The 20,141-nt window shown below is 36.2% G+C and overlaps 1 protein-coding gene across 1 annotated transcript in view; it reads right to left on the minus strand.

The window, feature by feature from the left end:
- ESYT2 (extended synaptotagmin 2) overlaps nt 1-20,141 on the minus strand; it is a 90,337-nt gene that overhangs the window by 44,222 nt on the left and 25,974 nt on the right. The window contains exons 2-6 of the mRNA XM_075704603.1: nt 14,048-14,089; nt 12,968-13,102; nt 11,080-11,156; nt 5,155-5,227; nt 4,208-4,297 (exon numbers count right to left, since the gene is read on the minus strand). Coding sequence (XP_075560718.1) covers nt 4,208-4,297; nt 5,155-5,227; nt 11,080-11,156; nt 12,968-13,102; nt 14,048-14,089 — 417 coding nt within the window. The remainder of the gene's footprint in view (nt 1-4,207; nt 4,298-5,154; nt 5,228-11,079; nt 11,157-12,967; nt 13,103-14,047; nt 14,090-20,141) is intronic.

A 20,141-nucleotide genomic window follows, 5' to 3' on the forward strand; every position in this document is an offset into this window, starting at 1 on the left:
TTAATTTTCATGCTCCAGTCTACTTCTCATCTTTTTTTGTCCCACTAAGTCAACCAGACCCCTAATAAAGTGGCATGGGGGTAGGAGTAAAGACAAAATTACTCTGGACAAAGTCTTTCCCAAAGTGATGTGTTCAGAAAGCTACTGACCACAAATGAAAGGTGTTTCATTTTATGTGTTTTCAGTTTACTATCTCAGGTCCAAGTTGTCTGACTTAAGCACTTAGCAAGTGCACGGCACTTAGCGTGGATCAGGGACAGAAAGGAGTGGGCACAGGTACTGGCACAGTATCTGGGAGTACCAGAAATGAAGGGTTCAGACAAATGCTGCCAGAGCACAATGCTGGGAGTAGGAAACAGAGGAAGTGTCAGGAACTGCTTACAAGCACGCCTGCTGCTGACCTCTCCTTTCCTATCCCCTGCCACCTTTCCTACCTCTCCCCTAGAGAGCAACAAAGAAGCAGTAGCTGCAGGAGGTACCCCAGGAAAGTAGTCCAGACATACTGCATCAGGTCACGGCTCCAGCACCAAATGTGTCAGAATGGCTTCTGCAGAAGGACTGTACACTGGTTTCTTTCTCAGTGAATACAAAACAGAACTGAGAGAGACAACACGAACCACATCTACAACACGAACCACATCTACAACACGAACCACATCTACAACATGAAGAAAGGTCATTCCTGTAGAAAAAAAAAAAAAAAAGTAAAGCCTGTGTCCACACAGCTAAACTCTTCTCCCTGTTCCTCTAAAACGGAGTGCTTGCATTTAACTTGTTTATTGGATGGTCCCTGTAATGAGCTGGGCACTGTACTGAGTCTGAAAATTGTTTGGGAGAGCACTAAATAGCAAAATAATATCAGAGAGTACACTAACAATTACACAGTGCAGACCACCATGAGGCAGTGTTCAATCCTTGTCATGGCCCTTAGTTTGTTAGTATAAACATGAACATTAACAGATGCCCTACACTCATACTGCTCAGACAGAGGGTAAAAATGAGACAAAACTTAAGCAGACATCTCCTAATGTTTAGACTCACTTCAAAGAAGTGTGTGGAAATCCAAATTTGGTTCATCCCAATGTATTTCCCCAACCCTTTCCAAATAAGAGCAATGATGTTTTCTCAGTTTTGCATGAACTATTTCACTTTTACCAAAAAACTCACTAAATTATCCACAAAATATTTCCAAGCTCTTGTTTTCCAATTTCTGTTTTACTAAGACTTAAGTCTACATTCCCTCTACCCAAACACACATGGTTTCTCTAGACATATGAAACAAGACACATAAATTGACGTGAAACCATGAGTTTTTCCTAGGCCATGCATAAACACCCATACAAACCTATATTTTCAACAAGTTAGCAAAATTTTATCATAGGATATTTGTTCAGAAGAATTGTGTTACAAGAATGTGATCTCATTGAAGAAAGTAACAACATACCTTCTAAAGCTATTGAAATAAAGAATTCACTCCCACCCCCAAACCTTGAAAACTAGATCAACTTTTCAGAGTTGCAGACTGCTGAGGAAACCAAGATGATCAATCTGAGACTGTTTCAAAGCGCCTAAACCCACATACTTGTAATTTATGACCTAGCATAGTCTGAAACTGTTAAATTTCGACAAGTTTTGTTTGTTTAATTAAAACATATCTAAGAAACAAAAGCTTCCAATGGAAAATATACTTCTAAGTAAGAGATGGAAACAATTTCTTTAAAGTCTGTGTAGCATAAGAATTTCCATGATGTTCACATTTTCTATTAAGCTCTCTTACTGATACTTATTAAAAGCAGTACCAAATTTCAAATCGCTGAAACTGCCTTACACACACATATATAACATCAAAGAATTTTGCCAGCAAGTGTGCAGTGTGTATTATGTTCTCCTATATATTTTTCTAAATAACATTGTTCTATGGACTTTGCAACATCTGTTAACATTTCTTGATACATCCATAGATTAAAAAAGAAATTTCCTGGAAGTAGTAAACCTAGACTAGAATTACTGTCTTATTTTATAAGATTTAATTCAAACTGTAGAGTATTTGTTACTCATTTTCAGACACTGAAAATTACATTTGCTATCTATACTCTGTTCTTCTATCAATGCTGCAGCAACTCACCAACAGCTTTACTGGTGCTTGTCAGCCAGTCTTACCTGCAAGATTCAGACTACAGCATCTGAAGTGAAAAAATCACTCCAAGGGGCAACAATCCACTATCTGTAGTGCCTTACCATAGCGCAAGCTTCAGTGATACACATCTATCATTTTAATGGAAAGCATTGAACTGAAAACGTATGACTACACCACCCAGCTTCCCAGCTTTTAAAAACTGTATGTTTCAAACTTCACACTTACTGTATTTTAAAAAGATCATATTTAAGTTCAGCAGGATAAGGCAAGACAGCCATATAAAACACAGCTTCTCATGAAAGTGGCTATTAGGTAATTTGTGACAGGCCAGAATTCAGAGAAGTTCATGGCCTCAGAAAACTTTATTTAACTCATTTTCTTCAAATTACTCAGATGCAGAAGTTTTCTTCCTCTTCAGTGAGCTAAGAATCATTCTCTTTAATTCTCTTAATTCAAGAGAATTTAAGTATGTCTGGAATGACTACAATGTTATTGAATCCTGCAAGAATGCACATCATTTTGGTGCCAGACTCCATGATACAAATTGATATTGGCTGAGCGAAAAAATCCCCAGCCACTTTCATTGTTGTTTGGGTAGGAAAGAACAGGGAACCCTAAGAAAGATTTCTAGAGTATATTATAGTTTCATTTAGATAAAGAAATCAGTTACTTCTGCAAAACAGGTGGGAAAACACCGTAGAATCCTATACAAATGTTGTAATACCTTGAAAGTAATTTCAGTTTGTACATAATTACATTAATTAAAATTAAAACCTTTTTTCATTACTAAGAAGTATTTTCACTCTTAATAAGTCATGGTCAACCCTTCTAGGTAATGCCAGTCAGAATGCCCAGGATCTCACCTTCAACAAGACTCACTAGGTTGGATACAACCTCAAGAGCCCGTTTGTGTGAATGGTTCTGGAAGAGCTATACTTATGTCAATATCCTAATGGATGCAGGTCTAATCAGTTCTTAAGAGACATCAGTGACAGAGATTCACAGAGTCTCCAGGCAGCCTATTGCAGTGCTTCACTACCACTACCATTCCAGCCCTTCCCTCATCCCCCTTGTCCGGCATGAATCTTCCTTGCTGAGATTATTTGTTATCCTATCTGCCATGGATATGCAGAATAGATTGCATGTTTCTTTTCTGTAAGAGCCTTTCACATTTTTGAAGAACATGTTCTCCTCGGTCTTCTCTAAACTAAACAATACCAATCTTTTTTGTCTGTCCTCAAGGATCAAATTTATTCTCATCTCGCTACTTTGGACGCTCTCCAACCGGTCAGTATCTTTGTTGAAGTGCTGTGCCTAAAACTGAAAGCATCTTGTGAGTTAACCTCTTGTTTACACATGCCAGTCTAGCTTTATCATTTTCATACCAGGAAGACCTTGTTGGCTTACCTTTGTTTCGCTATTTTTCCTGCCCAAACACGCACTTTGGCCTAGCACGTATTCCAACTGAATTACATGACACCCTCTCCCCCTCCAACTTCTGCTACCGTCATGATCACTTTGAGTTCCACTTCCAGCTCACTCTGTGCTTCATCCATTCTCATACTTGGGTCATTGGTAAATGTAATGGAAATTGCCCACCTGCTATCTAGAATAAAAACTTCGCTCATCGCAGTGGGTAATCTCAACACACCCATTCTGATTTCAATTTGTGGTAACACCAGCATGGTTTTCAAAATAACCTTGCACGGATCTTGTGGAATTTTAACTTAGAGCATGCTCACCTGCAGTCTGTCACGAGAAACAGCAACATAAGCTTTTTTACAAACAAGCTAGATGGTATCTATTGATCTTCCCTTATCCAGAAGACTTGTAAGAAAAATTTGACAGCTTTGACAAAACACACTTCATCATTTCAAGGTAATTATTATTAATCTTCTAGGTATCTCCTAGTGTTCATAGAATTTGTCCACTATTTTTCTGGGAAAGTTCAACCAAATGCTAGCAATTTCCCAAATTCTTTCCTTTTGCTGCTTATTTCTTGCTCCATCATTTTCTGACTACTGTTATGAGCACTTTAAAAACAGTAGAAACAGAGATAAAAGTACTTACAGGTTTCCTAAGGAAAAAAAGGGATAGTGCTCCAATTAGGGGCATGTCTCCAATTAGTGGTTCCAGGATAACCCTCATAGTGCCATGGATCTGTGGAAGGAGAGGAAAAAAAGGCAATGGAATTTATTTTAGTTTGAGTTTTAAGAAAAATTTATTCACTGGCAATGTTCACACTTCTAATTCATTAAATTCTTGATTATGAAGGAATGTTATATATATAGCTTTACATGTCATCCAAACCCAAAAAATTTAACACAGGCACTAAACAGTTGTGCTTACGAGTTCATTTCATTCATCTACATGATGCTGTATCATGTTAGTGGTAATTTTGCTAAAAATATGAAGTAGATTATTTATGTAAATAAATTTTATGTATGTATTTATTTATGTAAACAAATGTGGCACAAACCAATATAACGGCATCCACAGATACTAGAACAAAAGTAGGTAAATGCTTATGTCAGACACACACATACACACAAAAAAAAGCATACTATTTTTCCTTGTTAGAGAGAGAGATCCATTATCAGAAAGTTAAGGAAATTTGAGAAACAATATCAGAAGTCAGGCCAACATCGATAACTGCACCTAAACTAACAATTGCATCTAGCACTGAAATATTAAATAAAACAAAGTTTTAAGCTCCATGTTCCCTTTACGAACCTACACATCACATCAACATTGGCTTGATGTGAAATTACCTCCATCTCTGCCAGTAGAAAATGTTATATATTTAAAACGATTCTACATCTGAAAGGAATTTATCCTTTCAACTAAGTCATGTTACTGAAATTATTAGGCAATATCAATATTACGCAACTGAGAAAAAAATAGTAAGCAATGAAACTACACAATTACTGCTTCTTTCTTATAAACTATTTCATCAGAAAACAACAATTCAATGATGACTCGATATCAAAATCAAAAGAAAAAAAAGTTATTTTCACCTGTATACTTTTCACACCAGCTCTGCAGAAGTATCTCTTGATCTCCAAATCAACTTCACAGTTTCCAACAAAACTAAAACAAAAAGAAAGTATACATTTAATTTTTTTGGACTAAACTGCAATGCACTCTTAGTTCTGTTTTGCACTGTCATGACTATATTTTGTATCTCAGTCTATACACAAAAAATGCATGTTAAAACATTACAACATATAACAAAGTCAGGATTGTTAAAAAAATTACAGCCCTTCAAAACATCACCACTGTCATCAAAATCATTCAAAATAATACACAGGTATGTTATCATCTCCAGAAGCATACATAAGAGAAAACACGCAAGTAGCCTTACTTTTGGGAAATAACAGATACAGAATTCATACTCCAGTTCAGGAAAGCTCCACATAGGTCTCATTGATAGTACATGTACTCAAATCCACTCTCATCTAATACAATAATAAGAAGCACTAGACAGAGATGGTTATTTTGCTAAAAAAATTGAAGTTGTCTGAAATATTCAGAGATTTGCAGAAACAGTCATCTTTAGAAATTCAATATGCTTGGCATGCTGAGTTGGATGATCCACTAAGCAAGGTTTAAGCCAAAAACAGTTGAGCCCTTTCTGAAGGGATAAAGGAGACAGGAAGCAAAATAGAAAATAATATATTAAAAATGATGCAAGTTTTTCCCTGAACAGTTCCTGCATCCCATTTTTGGGGATGCAACGTCAAGGGCTTGAAATTTTGCAGATGCAGCCCTATATCTCAGAGATAGATTTGTAGTAGATGGTAAAGAAAAGCCCCATCTATTTTGCCCATGCTACAAGGCTAAAAGATTATTTGCACACAACTCAGGCTCAGATTTTAGCAGCTGCTTTTCCTGAAGCTCCATGCTGGTCAAGCATGTACCAGCAGAGTTGAGCAGATCTTTTCCAATAACTTCTGCTGCTGTGACCCACGTTGGGTCTGAAAAACAAACTAATTCTGAGACTCAACAAGGAATTTAGGAAGAAAGCTTGAGACTCTGATAGCAAAGGAATTGGTCAATGCTTCTACAGAATGAGAGCTAAAACCAAAAACCAACAGACTGAATACCAAGCTACAGCTAGGGAGAGACTGGCTGGACAAGGAGAGTGGCTAAGAAGATATGGGTTATAAGCTTTCTGAACAGACTGCCCAGTTAAAGAAAATGGAAGAAGGAACTAGAGTGGGGAGGAGATAAGGTAGCTTAAGCAAACCAGACACTGTTTGGAGGGGTGTGAAATTTGTCTCCCTCTACACGGCATTCTGTTCCAGATTCTGCAGTAGGGCCCAGGCTTCCTCACATTAGGTTCCTCAGATCTAGCCTGTACAGTCAGAAACTGTTCAGCTGTGTTTAGGAGTCTGATGGAACCTTATTACAGAAACATCTGGGAAATTATGAAGAAAATGGAGTTGCTCTCCTTATGGAGCCATTTTAGGATCAAGTCAAGATAAAATAAATTACTCTCACAGTAAGAACAGAACAGCAGGATGCCTGCCCCCTCCCCCTGACAACTGATGGCCACAAGGTACTATCAAAAGAAAACGAAGGTGAGAGTTGCTGCACTCAGGATATCCATTACGGAAATCACCTGTAGCCTTCTGTGCTGTGTGTGTGATGGTGCTATCTACGGGATTTCAAGCAAATGCAAATCTTATCAATCCCTTAAACAGAAATAAACAATAGTACTGAGACATTCTTGTAAACATGCAACACTGGAATTTATTTTGGACTGTTCAAAAGATAATACTATGCAGAACCATTTTGGTTCAATGACCAGTTTGGGGAACTGGAGGACAGCAACATGACAGGGGTCTATGTGGAAAGAAAGGTGACCATTGCTTTCCCTGGAAAGAATGTAGTGTGACTATACAGTTTAAAAATAGGTATATATTTTTCAACACACTATTTAAAACAATGTAATTTCTATTTTTACCTATCTAACTATATATAGAGATAGTAGATATATATACACATATATATAAATACACACACACATACATAATTGCATAACCACATGACACAGAGAAGCAAGGTCGATTAAAACGTGCAACTGAAACCTCATTTGTGGCACTTTGTAGCATCAGAACTATTTGTGTTATGAAGACTGGGAAGCAATATGCTCGTTTGAAAATCCATAACAACATGATGACATTGAAATAAAAATAGTAACAAACTGCATTTGAGGGTAATAAGTCAACAACTTTTAACCGTATAATAAGGTTAAACATGGTTTTATCCCTTAAGATATTTGGCTGGGTCCATTAACAGTCAATGCCTTACAGAATTCCACTGTAATGTAACATACAACTTGAAGGCTCATTTAGTAAGCAAATTCTATACATTCAGATCATAATACCCCAGAAATATTTATGACCCCTGTAACGTACAGGTCACTGAGATAGATTACAGTTTAATGAGGACAGTCTTGTAGGAATATAACGGCAGCTGTACTGTATCAGATGGGAAGCACAGTATACTGTATGTGGTCATTGTACCCATAGAAGATACCCAGAAGAAAAACAAACAAAGAATAGGACAAACATATTTCCCAGATTACAATGATCTGTGATTCTGCACTTTGGACTACCTTCATTAATTTGTAGTTCTTTAGACCCCATTTTTACTTCTGTTCTGCCAGTACAACGGTAGCCAGTTTCTCCATTCAAGTATGGAGAATGAAAAAAAAAACCCCATATTTCCATGTATTTAAAGCTGCAGCCTAAAGCTTTCTTCTAGTGCCTCTATTTTTTTGTCATGAGAAGGTGAACAAACTCAGTTGTACACTATTAACAAGCATTTCCTCAATCTCTCAATCTTTTTTGGCTTTCTTTACTACAGTTCACATTTAATTTGACAGAGTTTATCTTGTTTTCTGTTGAACCATAACCTTTAACTTTCCCCAAGTGTTTATTACATTCATGAACTTTAGCAAATGTAAGATTTCTATTTATTAACAATTTATTTAGACTTTATCTTAATTTGCTCAAGTAGTTACAATTTTTTCCCTTGCACATCTTCGTCACCAGAAACTACACTTTTAAATTGTAACGTGAGTTTTTACAGTTTTTTTAACATAAAGCTCAGAGTAAGAGAAAGGTAAAGTGCTCCCTTTGCAAATGTGGTCCTGAAATTGAATCTTTAAGTACATTTTCCAATGACTGCTTTGTGGATTAGCTAGTCAAGCTGCTTACAAGAGTAAAGTTCTTAATGGGATCCTGAGCCATCATAGGACCTGTTTCAAAAGGTTCTGAAAAACACTCTGAAGCAATGACCATAATGCACTCGATATCCTTGCAGAAACAATAAAAAGTAAACCAAAAAACCCCCTTTTGCAATTAAACTTAAAAGCAAAACCCAAAAGAACTCAAGGAAGATGCAAAAAATACTAAATAAGTGTTCTGGAGAGACACTGAAACTACTTAAATGTACTGTATGGAAGGTCCAAAGGAATGCATACACCCCGTCACAAACACCTGACAGTAGAAGGGGCAACAGGAAGCCACAATGGTGAAACAGCAGGATAAGAGATTATTATTAAAAGAATGGATGTACTTAAAAAAAAAATAAAAAGACAAATAAAATAAAATCTTTCCTTCCCTCCCTCTGCCACCATCCCCCCCCAAGGGCTTGGCTTCATACACCTGTTCTTACAAATGCTCAGAGAGATTGTTTTCCTTCTCAACTGTATTTAGGGAACGAAGGGTTTATAGGAAGCTCCTAACTTTAAACTTAAAAATAAATTAAAATTAGAACAAACTAATTTAACTAGAGATTAAAATCTACATGGATAAACACTCCAAAGGACAGACTTTTCTCCAGCAGTAAGACTGCTCTTTATAACCTTGCAAAACTGAACTAAAGTTGATTCCATAGGAAATAGTTTAGGGTTGGTATCTGTACATAACTCTGTATCTAAACACACCAAGAACGTTTATTACAGAGACTCTTATTCTTCCTTCCTGTAACTACTGAAACAATCCCAGTGAAGGAGGATGCTTAGAGAACATTAAAAAAAAAAAAAAAAAAAAAAATCAAACAGTAACAATTGATACTGGGGTGCCATCTGTCAAACTCGCGTAAGTAAAAGCCTTTGAAAAAGAGCCCTTTCCCAATGAGAAGGTGTCAAGGGCAAGTCTTAAATACGAAACAGGACTTCCTTTGATGGTGGTTCTGTCTAAGCCTTAATTGCTAGACTATGATAGTCACTCCATAGCTTTCCTGTTTCCATTTTCTTCCTGGAAGCCTATGCCAATGACACTAGGACAGGTTGTTGAGGTAAATGGGCACCTAGCTGACTCAGCACTATTACTGTTATTTAAGTCACTTCAAGGAATTTATTTCAGCCTTTTAGACTGGGTTCTGCTCCAGCTGTTATCACTTCTCTAAGTAGGTTGCAATGTAATGCAATGCTACATAGGGGTAAAGATTTCCTTCAGGTCTGGGTAATAAGACATTATTCCTGAAATTTTTGTACAAACCTATTGTCCTTTTTACGCTTATATGTCCCAACCTACTTCGTGAAGATGAGCAGGCGAAAAAAAAAAGAAAAAAGAAACACTAGATTTACCCTTTCCTCCTGTGAGAATAATTTTGCTTTAAAGGGAAGAAGCGGGTTTGGGAGACTTGGCCCCTCAAAAGTCTCAAAAATAGCTTCTCAAAAACAACTTCTTTGCACTGTGTCCATAGTGGTCAGACAAGTCTGTTTTCCTGAGGTCTTAAGTCTGAAGAGGTGAGGCTGTTCTCACAGCTGTAATCAAAAGTGGCAACAAAGAGAAAACTAAAGGAAATTTCTCCGTTAGAGCTAACAGCATCCATCCAATGAAACAAGCTTTTGAGACAATCCTGCTGTATTTTGTCCAGCGAGATAGCTGGATAGCTGTCTTTTTCCTACAGAAATAAAGTGATTCAATTCAATAAAGATTGGGTCCTGTTCACAGACGTAGCCCTCATGCCCCTCTGAAACCCAGGAAAGGATGCAGCAGCATCTTCTCTGATCACTCTGAGGCCCAGCTTTGACAAAGAAGCACAGTCTTCAACATAGCTGATATTTAGATAAATAATTCAAAATTAAGAACAACCAAGTTCAAACTTTGGAAGTGACTCTGAAAAACAAAAGCTGAGAGGCCTGATTACCCTTCTGGTTACTGCCAGCAAGAAGCCCAGAAAGCTGCTCTTTGCTGCATTGTCAGAGACTGACAAATCTGGCCTCTCTACAAGCTACAAACAGGCAAAAGTAGTCACTGTAACACATATCTATGATGGTGAAATATAAAAACATTGCTGGGTTCACTGACTGAACTTTCAAAAAACTCTGTAACTGCAGACTGTGTTGAGAAAGACTTTGGCAAATGTTGGGTAGATCTATTTATAAACCGACATAAAAGGGGTCATGACAAAAGGGCAAAGAAACCTGAAGCAGTGGAGCACAGTCACTCTTGCATTATATAATACATAGATTTACTTCACTTAGTGGTATGAGCACAAGCACTTTGGTAGCTATCATTCTCTTTTTCTAATACTGTGTTTGTAAAAAAATCTAAGTAACCGAGAAAAGTAAAAAAAACCTGAACATCTTATATCCTAAATTTTAGATGAGACTAAACTTCATGGCAAAGTTTTAATACATTATAAAAAAAATTTCAAAGATAGTACTTTAGCTTTGGAAAGTATTTTTTTATTAACCAACATTACTTTAATGATGCAGTCACACTGAGTTCATATACTATTCCCCTCAGATAAATGCTATTTACAGTATGCAGTTCCTTCCTCCATTCATACACAATTAGAACTAACTACATTTGTGTAATGAAGCAATTCTTCTCCTTTCAGGCCAACATAACTGCTGAATCAAACAAAGCCCATCTTATAAAGCGTGGGCACCATCATAATATGATAATAAAGTTTACCTGATTTGAAGATCCAAAATGATCTGCCTTTTGTCCACATTTTCAGTGTACACTTTTACACCATTTATCCGCAGAGGCTGAAACAATGAAGCAAGTAAAAGTTGGATCCTTCTACTGAACTATACCATTTTAAACTCCAAAAGGTAAATATATGCACATTCATGCCAGGTAAGAATTTACTATAAGCATTATTAAAAGATGTGAAGCAAAGCTATCAATTTAGCTCAAAATGTTATTTCAAGGGTAAAAATTACCTTGCTAGGATCCACTCAACCAGAACCCTTCTGGCAACTACCCTGGGTTTAGACCACTAGATTTCAAGATTTACCAAAGATGTAATATCAGGCTTTCCCTCTCCCCACAATAAACACCTCATTTCTCTGTACTAGTATATGTCTAACACTCCCAGACAAAGCATTCTTTTCCGTGCAACTAAAACAAGCTAAATTTAATTCACAAAAATGTAGTTGCCTTAAGTGGAATTTAGTTGGAATGATGGAAAGTAATCCATTATCCCCACAAAAAGTTGTGTCAACCACTCTGTGCTCTCTCCCTCTCATACAGAAACAACACATATCAATCAAACATTCCCAAGACTCAAACGTTCATCAAATACTAGGTAGGAGAGGATGACCAATGACCTTACTTAGCACCACCTCTTGTCACATTTTGAGTTTTTCCTTTCTGGAAAAATTGCTATATTAATACACCCTTTTAGTAATTTAAGTAAAATGGGAATCTCACTGCTGTCAGATTCCCACTGTGTTTGGGGCTGTGCAGCTCACAGGATGCAACTCAATCAAGGCTGCAATATAAAGTAAGAATAGCTGTTTCTCATGTCCAAGATAACTCAGTCCAGCTGCAGAAGCATACAGAGGTGTGGAAGCTAATTTAAACCCTACTTAAAATTAGTATGGCTTAAAAGGAATACTATTCTACAGTCTGTAATACAGGTGTATCTAGGGCAGGACAGAGCCCCTGTGTAAAAGGATTTACAACTTTAAAAAAAACCCCAAAACAAAACAAACAAACAAAAAAAAAAACCACCACACAAAAGGTTCAGTAAAGTATAAGGAACTGTAATATATGTGAAATGGAGCCAAAGAGACAAAAATAATTCCCCCTCCATCACACTTGAAACAACTTCAGTTTTCCTAACATTCAGAGAAGATTTTTAAATCCTTACTTAAAATCCCATTTATGACAAGCAAGAGGAACACAAAAGACAGCTTGACACAAAAGCTGTTAAGCTGCATCTCAACAGAAGTAAAGTTCTGGTTGATGTAGGTAAAAGTAGTGCCGAACTTACTGCAAGCAGAGGTAACATTCTTAGCTTGGACTAAGCAGGCTCTTCTGCAGGCATGTCAGAGCTATATATTATGACCCCTTCTTTCAGGGGACCAAACAGAAGGGAAACACCTATCTGCTCCTTGATATTATGTTATATGCAGTCCTTTGGAAAGCTGAGCCAGCAGCCTTGTCATTGGACTCCATACATAACATTTGTCTGTTACAAAAAAGGTAATTGCACTTGGATCATCCGGCAAGAAAAGGATGATGGTCCCTGCTCACTTAACATAAAGCATTACATGAACAGTATTAAAATCATGTTGCTGTAAGTTCTTCATATGAATAGGAGTTACTATACTTTGAGTCTTCTCCCAATTCTCAGGCAAATTTCTGAAGCAGAGACCCCAGGGGAAAAAAAGAAAAAAAAATGAAGCCTCTGCTAAAAAAAGCCACGTTTTTATTTTAATGTTACAACAGAAACCAAAATCAGGCTTACCACCAAGTGTCACCAAGAAATATTTTTGTTTACATTTAAACAAGCTACATGAAAATGGGATGTTAGACAGACCCTCTTAGAAAAACTTCACCAGACACCGACCTGATGACCAATATCAATCTTCGTAAAACTGAAGGTACTGAGGTGGTTGTTTGCTCCTCTTACTGCTGGTTCTATGGTCTCACGGAAGAGTTTCTCAATAAATTGGCAAATAAAAGGCCACATCTGTTTTACAGTCTAGGGGGGGGGGGGGGGGGAAAAGAAAAGAATAATCTACATGGAACACAACTTCACACATAACTAAAAAATATTCTTCAAGGCATACATAAGAAGTTTTGTACAAAGTTTTAAACATTCAAGTTTTCTATACAGTTCATTACAGATATAAAACCTAGTTCCTTTTTACATGCAGGAAAGCCTTCTGGAATTCTCAATTTGTGTGTTTTATACATTTGTACAAATCTGAAGCACTGAAGAAGAAAAACAATATTAAGAATTTCTTCTTTTATCCCACAAATGCATATGTATTCAGCACTGATGCTGAATGTTGGGGAGAAGGGTGAAGAGGGTTAAATTTATTTGTGTGTAAAGAGAGAAATAAGAAAAAATGGATCAAGTGCATCTCTTAAATACATGCATAAGGTTTATAAATGTAAAAAAAAAAAAAAAGTAGTCATATCTGAAAAATCCGTATTCTTTCTTTTTTCTCATTATTTTCCAATTAATTCATGTTCTTCTATGCTCTTTGAATGAAAGATATTTGTAAAAAAACCAAGCTACATAGATCTAGATCTTAGATTATCACACATATAAATCAAAACAGCAAAATTGATTTATTTTTAGATTGTAGGTCAGGAAACTACAGTAACTGGAAAGTATCCCAGACAAGTAGAACATAAAAGACTGTGTTTACAGCTGCTATGACTTCCACACAATTATAGCTGTCATTATTTTAATGCCACTTAAAGTCATTCTCCAAAACTCACAATTTCAAGACCATGAAAATAGATTGCATCTTTCTCGTGACTAACTGGATCAACGACCAGAAGCTTCAAGTGTATACAGAGCACAGAAAGTTAAAACTACTCTGTTCTCAGATTCTTGTCTCACCATTTCTTTTTTAATCTCAGATTTACCTCCCCCCCCTTCCCATTTGGAAGCGATGCTAATGATTACCCTTACCTTGTTGAGCCATTCTGCCCTCTCTGTGTCTGGAAAATGGACCTTAAAAAAAAAAAAAAAAAAAAAAAAATTAATCCAACTACAAAACACTTTTTAGTTAATCATGCCCAGTCACTTATAATACAGGAAAGCTTAGGGATCTCCCTTTGAGTAATGTATACAGTGATCAACATATTAAGCAGTTAACAATCTTGACAAGAATATTAGAATTCAAGCAGATAAAATATGAACTCATTTCTGAACTATATAGATTCAGGTCCAAGCATATATTTAATAGTGGCATCTGGAATAAAGTATTGCTTTAACACCATAAACAAACTAAAAAAAAAAAAAAAAAAAAAAAAAAAAAGCATAGCTAACACAGGTAGTGTCAACCAAATTTACCTTCTATGTTTCAGGGGTTTTTAGCATGATACACATGACTGCCAGAGTCCCGACTGCACTTCTACTTCCTTTCATTTATGCCAGATCTTTTGCAGTATCAATAAATCATGGCTAGAAATAGTTAATCATAAAAGCTGAAGCTTGGGAATATGGATTTAAGTTCTGCCAAAAGCCCTTCATAATACATTTTTAGTGATTTCTTTTCTTAAACAACTGCAGAAATCAGTTAGAGACAGAGGATGACGGTATATACATGTGATGGAAAGTACCCATCACAACAGGAAAACGCCAATTAAATGATGGAAAAACAGACGCAGTTTTCCAGACACAGAAGGAGAGCACAGTTAGTAGCTTTACATCTTACACACACACACACAAAAAAAAAAAAAAAAAAAAAAACCATAAAAACCTGAAGCAGTTCAGTAGAAGCAGAGTTAACACATTTCTTTAGAAACAAACAGTTTCTACAATGAGATGCAGATCACACTTCTGAAACACAAAGAGCCTTTGAACACACTAAAAAACTGTGACCTACATATACTGACTTTCGTGAAGCAATGTCTCTACTTAACTGAATTGTGAAGTCTTAATCTCTTCATAGTGTAACAGATTGTATCACTGGTTTTAACAGCAGTGCCTGCTGGTTATTTTTATTATGCATATATCCCAAATGCAAACAGTCAGTTAAATATGTACTTTTTTAACTGTATTTTCAACAATTTGTATTTGAAAGCAAGCCCCATTAATGATTTCTTTTTTCTAGTTTTTATTAAATTCTTGCATTAACAATCAGCACTATCATATTCTTGAATATACTCATTACCTTCTGAGCAGTCCTTACTTTCATCTAAGCATCTGTGTTTTAGCTATGTGGGAGGATTGGCCCCTACAGCAGAATCAATATTGTCAGTTATTTCTCCAGTCTGTTTCTCTCTCAGGTGTACAACTAAGGTAAGCTGCACACTTTTACAGATTCTTAAAGAATTACAAATACTGCTGCCTTCCACTGTCAAAAGAGAGGCTCTTGGCATCTTTTTCAAATGACTTTTTTCAAGTATATTATATACCTACCAAAACCATTACAAGTGGCACAAGAATGAACGGTGATCTGCTTGACTGTAACAAAAACATTCAACGGGATTTCTTTTACTTAGTGGGCTCACAGAATAGAATTATTAATAATGGATGGAGCAGTTTTGGAACAAAATTATTATATTTTATTTATTTAGAATTAATTTCCTAGAAAATTATGGTGGGTAGAATGTCAGAAGTCTGTATTTAGAGGGTTGGGTGGGGTTTTTTTGCTTTATTAAAAACAAAAAACACTCTTTTTTTTTTTTGCATTTGCATTTGCAACAGCACAAGCAGTTACTGTGTGTACATGAATTTATAGCTGAAGAGAGCTTACAATCAGTTTTTGTCTTGCAGGGTTCTCAAGCTGCTTCCAGTGGTCAAAAAGTTAAAGGAACAAAAAGAACGAACACTATGTTAACCCTAATGCTAATAAGTAACATTTTGATCTTTCTCCTAAAATATCTGTCTTCTGAATCTGCAGACAGAAAATGTGCTAATTCTTAATAATTACTTATCTCTTAAGCATGATGTTGGATCAACATGAATATTTCATTCTGATTTGCTTAGGAGAACGATCAGTGATGTTTACAGGGTGGGAACTCTAAAGGTGTTCCACACAGGGCAGAACATGAACAACAGCAGCTGGAATGAGCAGCAATAAAATAAATTAAAAAGAAACAACAAATTAAACACACAGATGAGGAAAAGAAAAGAAAATTCATGGAAATACCAAAAGCAAACTCGTCTGCTGCGAGTAATGCAAGACATAACAGTTACCATGTTCGCAATTCATTTTTAGTCTTTTGTACAAGTATCCAGTTAACAGGAGAGCCACGCTAGACTGTGAAAGACTGCCCATCCTAAATATCATTTCAGCCCAGATGAAATTCATCTTCCTCCACAGAGTGATACAACTTCCCAGATTTAGGGTATAAAGTCCCCAAGGCATAGGCCACATTCCCTGCGCTATGCGCACGGCTGATATTCAATACATCTGACTGGAATAAAGCAGGTAGCATCTCTCTCTTGCACCCATCAAGCACCCTTCGCATTCAGTCCCGAATTAAGCAGAATCACTTGAGGTAGGTTGGGAAACAAACAAGAGGCCACATACGCTAATATCTAGTCAAATACACTAATTTATTACTTTTGAATTTTATCTACTGTACAGTCTTTATTAAGACCTTACTTAATAAGACATGGTTCTTAATTTTTCCACAGATTTAATAATTACTTGTCCTTTAGTGTGCCACACCTATCATGCTCCTACCGTTATTTGGGGTAGTATTAGGTCAACTCCTTAATTATATAAGCCTAGTTTACTTCTACAGTTGCATGTGTTAATAGGCAACAAATAATACAATTACTTACATCTTCCATTCCTGTTTCTCATCCCTTTTCCACCCTTGCTTTTCTACTCACTCCACTTTTAACATAGTTCAGTTGTATTCAGCATCTATTCTGACATCAAAACCAGAGAGAATCCATCTTCAAGACTCTGAAATTTTTCATCCAGCCAACCTTGAATCAAAAGTTGAGCTTTATTTAATCTTTAGATGCTCCACAACCAGGTACGCTGAATACAAGACATAATCAGTCTACTAATTGCACTAAGAGTTTTTGATATCAAACACAATCTTATGCAGACAACTGGGGAAAGCCTGAGAGATGGAAGTTGGTACTCTGGATTCATCAGGACTAACAAGAGAGGACTGAGGCAACTGCACAAACATTTTATGGCCAGAAACAGAAGCAGGAATCAGACTAACTGATCTATGTGCAAAATCTAACTCTTGTATAAAATCTATTAGATAAGCATGAGAGGAGCCAGAAGTCAAGATTTCAGCAAAGACAGTCAAACACTAAAAACATTTTCCACTTGGTTTCTGTTACTAAATTGCTCATGCAGGTTTGGTAAGTACTGTCTCATTTCAACCACTTGGTGTAGTTCTTTATTTTTCAAAGGAAAGTATAACTAGAGAGAACTGTTGCAAGAAATACCCTAACGACCATGTTCAACACCAAAAACATTGCAATATTATATGTTCAAGGAATGTTCTAATATTCAAAGTTATATTGCAAAATACTTGGAAGTGCTCAAAAGATGTGTTTCTACACACTAAAAATATGTTTAGCTTTCTCACACAACTGCTTGTGCTCAGCTCTAAACAACTCTCATGTTTACTTCGTATTTCTGATGTGCTCATATCCTGCACTGTCAAAAACTCAATTCAGAACACATGATTTTTGTAATGATCAATAAAATACCAGAAAGAGCCCAACGAATGCAGTTCCTTGTTCTGTCCTGGAAGATAATAAAACAAAAAAGGGACAAAAGAAAACCACTAACAAGTTCCTATTTCCGTAATAAAAGCAGAAACATATCTTACCCACAATTATTTTATTATTCAAACTCTCTACAGACACTCTTCATATTGGCTAAATTAACCGAGTTTTCTGCCCAGATGATCATCTGCATCTTTCTAAGGAAACAAGGCTAGAGAAAGAACAATACTCATTAAACTCAAACCCCACAGTGGGCAATTTTGAAAAGTCAAACAGTAATCAGCAAATGCTATAAAATGACTTTCAAAGCACAAATAATAATATTGTTGCCTTAAATAGAATTGTTTGTTCACATAAGGGACATTTCACATATCAACATAAACATCACTAAAAGTAAGCATTGACAAGGAAAATAAAAAAGAATGAAGTTACAACACCCTTCTGGAAGTAATGGTGAATTGCTCTCAGCACAAGTTACAGGTATTAGTGACCTACTTTAAAATATAAATTGCAAAGTACTTATTACTATTCACTGATCCCCTCACTGTAAAACACTTTTCTTTTTAAAATTATTTTTGTAGCCTTCTCCATCCTTAAACCTATTTATCAGTCAACCCTTGTTATATTTAACTTTTATTTAATGATTATGATTAATACAGTACATAGGTTCTAAATATTATTTACATGAACTGAAACAACAAAAATGGCACCTACATTGAAAGTATGAAACTACTGCTATTGACCAGAGTATTCCATAAAGCAAAAACTTTTTTTGCTACAAACCAATCATTTTCTCATTAATTGTGTATTACAACAAAGTAAGAAAAGGAAGCAATAAAAGCAGTTTAGATTAAAAACAAACAAAAAAACCAAAAACCAAACCCAAAGAAACCAATCAAACAAAACCCCACCATCACTGTATATTGGCTTTTTTTCCATTCTATTCCCCCCCAAGGATTAAAGGGTAAGAATTCACTTTTAGACTACATTAGAAATAATGTGTTATAATAGCTATGTTTAACAGATACTTGTCTGAGTCAGCATTACTTAGCTGATGTCTAGTTCCTTCTATATGCACTGTTTAATTACTTGTTTAAGCTGAAAATCTTAAAGAAACTATACCAGTAGCTTTTCATTTAATTATAAGGTCACACAATATAAACAAGTTTCTTGATATAGTTACAACGTAACTAAGTATTCTTGAACAGCTTTCCAGTTATTTCACGAGTATCTCTTATATTAGATATTGGTCACTTCGGTTTACTTTGGAAAGCTAAAATTACATACAAAAATCCTCCTCTCTCTCAACAGCACATCTGTCTAGCTTAAATGTAAAAATATAAAGGAGTTTCATAATTAGTCTTCATAATCTCTTCATGCATCATCAGTGGAGAGGGAGAGCATCCCACAGAAGGAAATTCAGAACAGAAGCCCAACTTAGGTGCTCTAAATACCTTCTGAACGCACCGCGTAAGTAGTTATTTAACTACTAAGCCTAAAGCTATGTGGTGTGGCAAAAAAGAAACACACTAAAATTAATTATCCTTTGAATTATAACCTACAGATTAATTTGCCTAAACGCACTGCACTTGTAACTCAAAAAGGCCAGAGAAATTTAGCAAAAGAATTAAGAAGAATCCCAGCATGAAAAGAATAAAGAGTGTCAGACAGCAGTATTCAAGCCCAATTTAACAGCTATTCACTCCAGTGTTTTCCAGTCGCTAAAGCAGGCTGGCTAAGGACATTTTAGGTAAAACAGAGCTAAACCGGGCTGATGGCTTAATCCCATGTATTCCAGCCAGCAATCCCCTCCCTCTCTGGAGAAAACCAGGAGCAGCAGCAGGTGAAATACCTGTTCCTTTCCACAGAGGAATCGATGAGGAGTCTTCTGCTACTCAACACAGCCTGAAGAGGCTGATCCTCCCCCACGGGCTGGAGACAACCGCTCCCTTCTAACAGGAGGTAAAGTGGGGAGCTGGAAGGGAAAGCAGAGCAGCCAGGCTGTCTCCTGTTACTCCAAGAATCCACCTCCAGGGTTGTCCTAGTAATTTTCCTAACTTCTTCAATCCCAGAAACACTGTAGTTCCCTTATCTTCTGAATTACAAGGAAAATCACACTAAATATTTACTGTTGCAGAACTGCAGGATTCAGTATTCCTGAAAGAGAAGGGTAAATTGTTAATAATTAGGGTTCCTCAAAAATGCTGCAATTAACCAGAGGCACTTGCTACTGAATTAATAAACAACTGCTATTTCCATTATTTTTTGGTAATCTGATTCTGTTTCTGTTTAGCATGCTTTGGCATTGATCTTGTGTTTGCTGTCTTAAATATATTAAAATGATTAGCCT

Source organism: Pelecanus crispus, chromosome 2 (assembly GCF_030463565.1).
Source record: "Pelecanus crispus isolate bPelCri1 chromosome 2, bPelCri1.pri, whole genome shotgun sequence".
Lineage (NCBI taxonomy): Eukaryota > Metazoa > Chordata > Aves > Pelecaniformes > Pelecanidae > Pelecanus > Pelecanus crispus.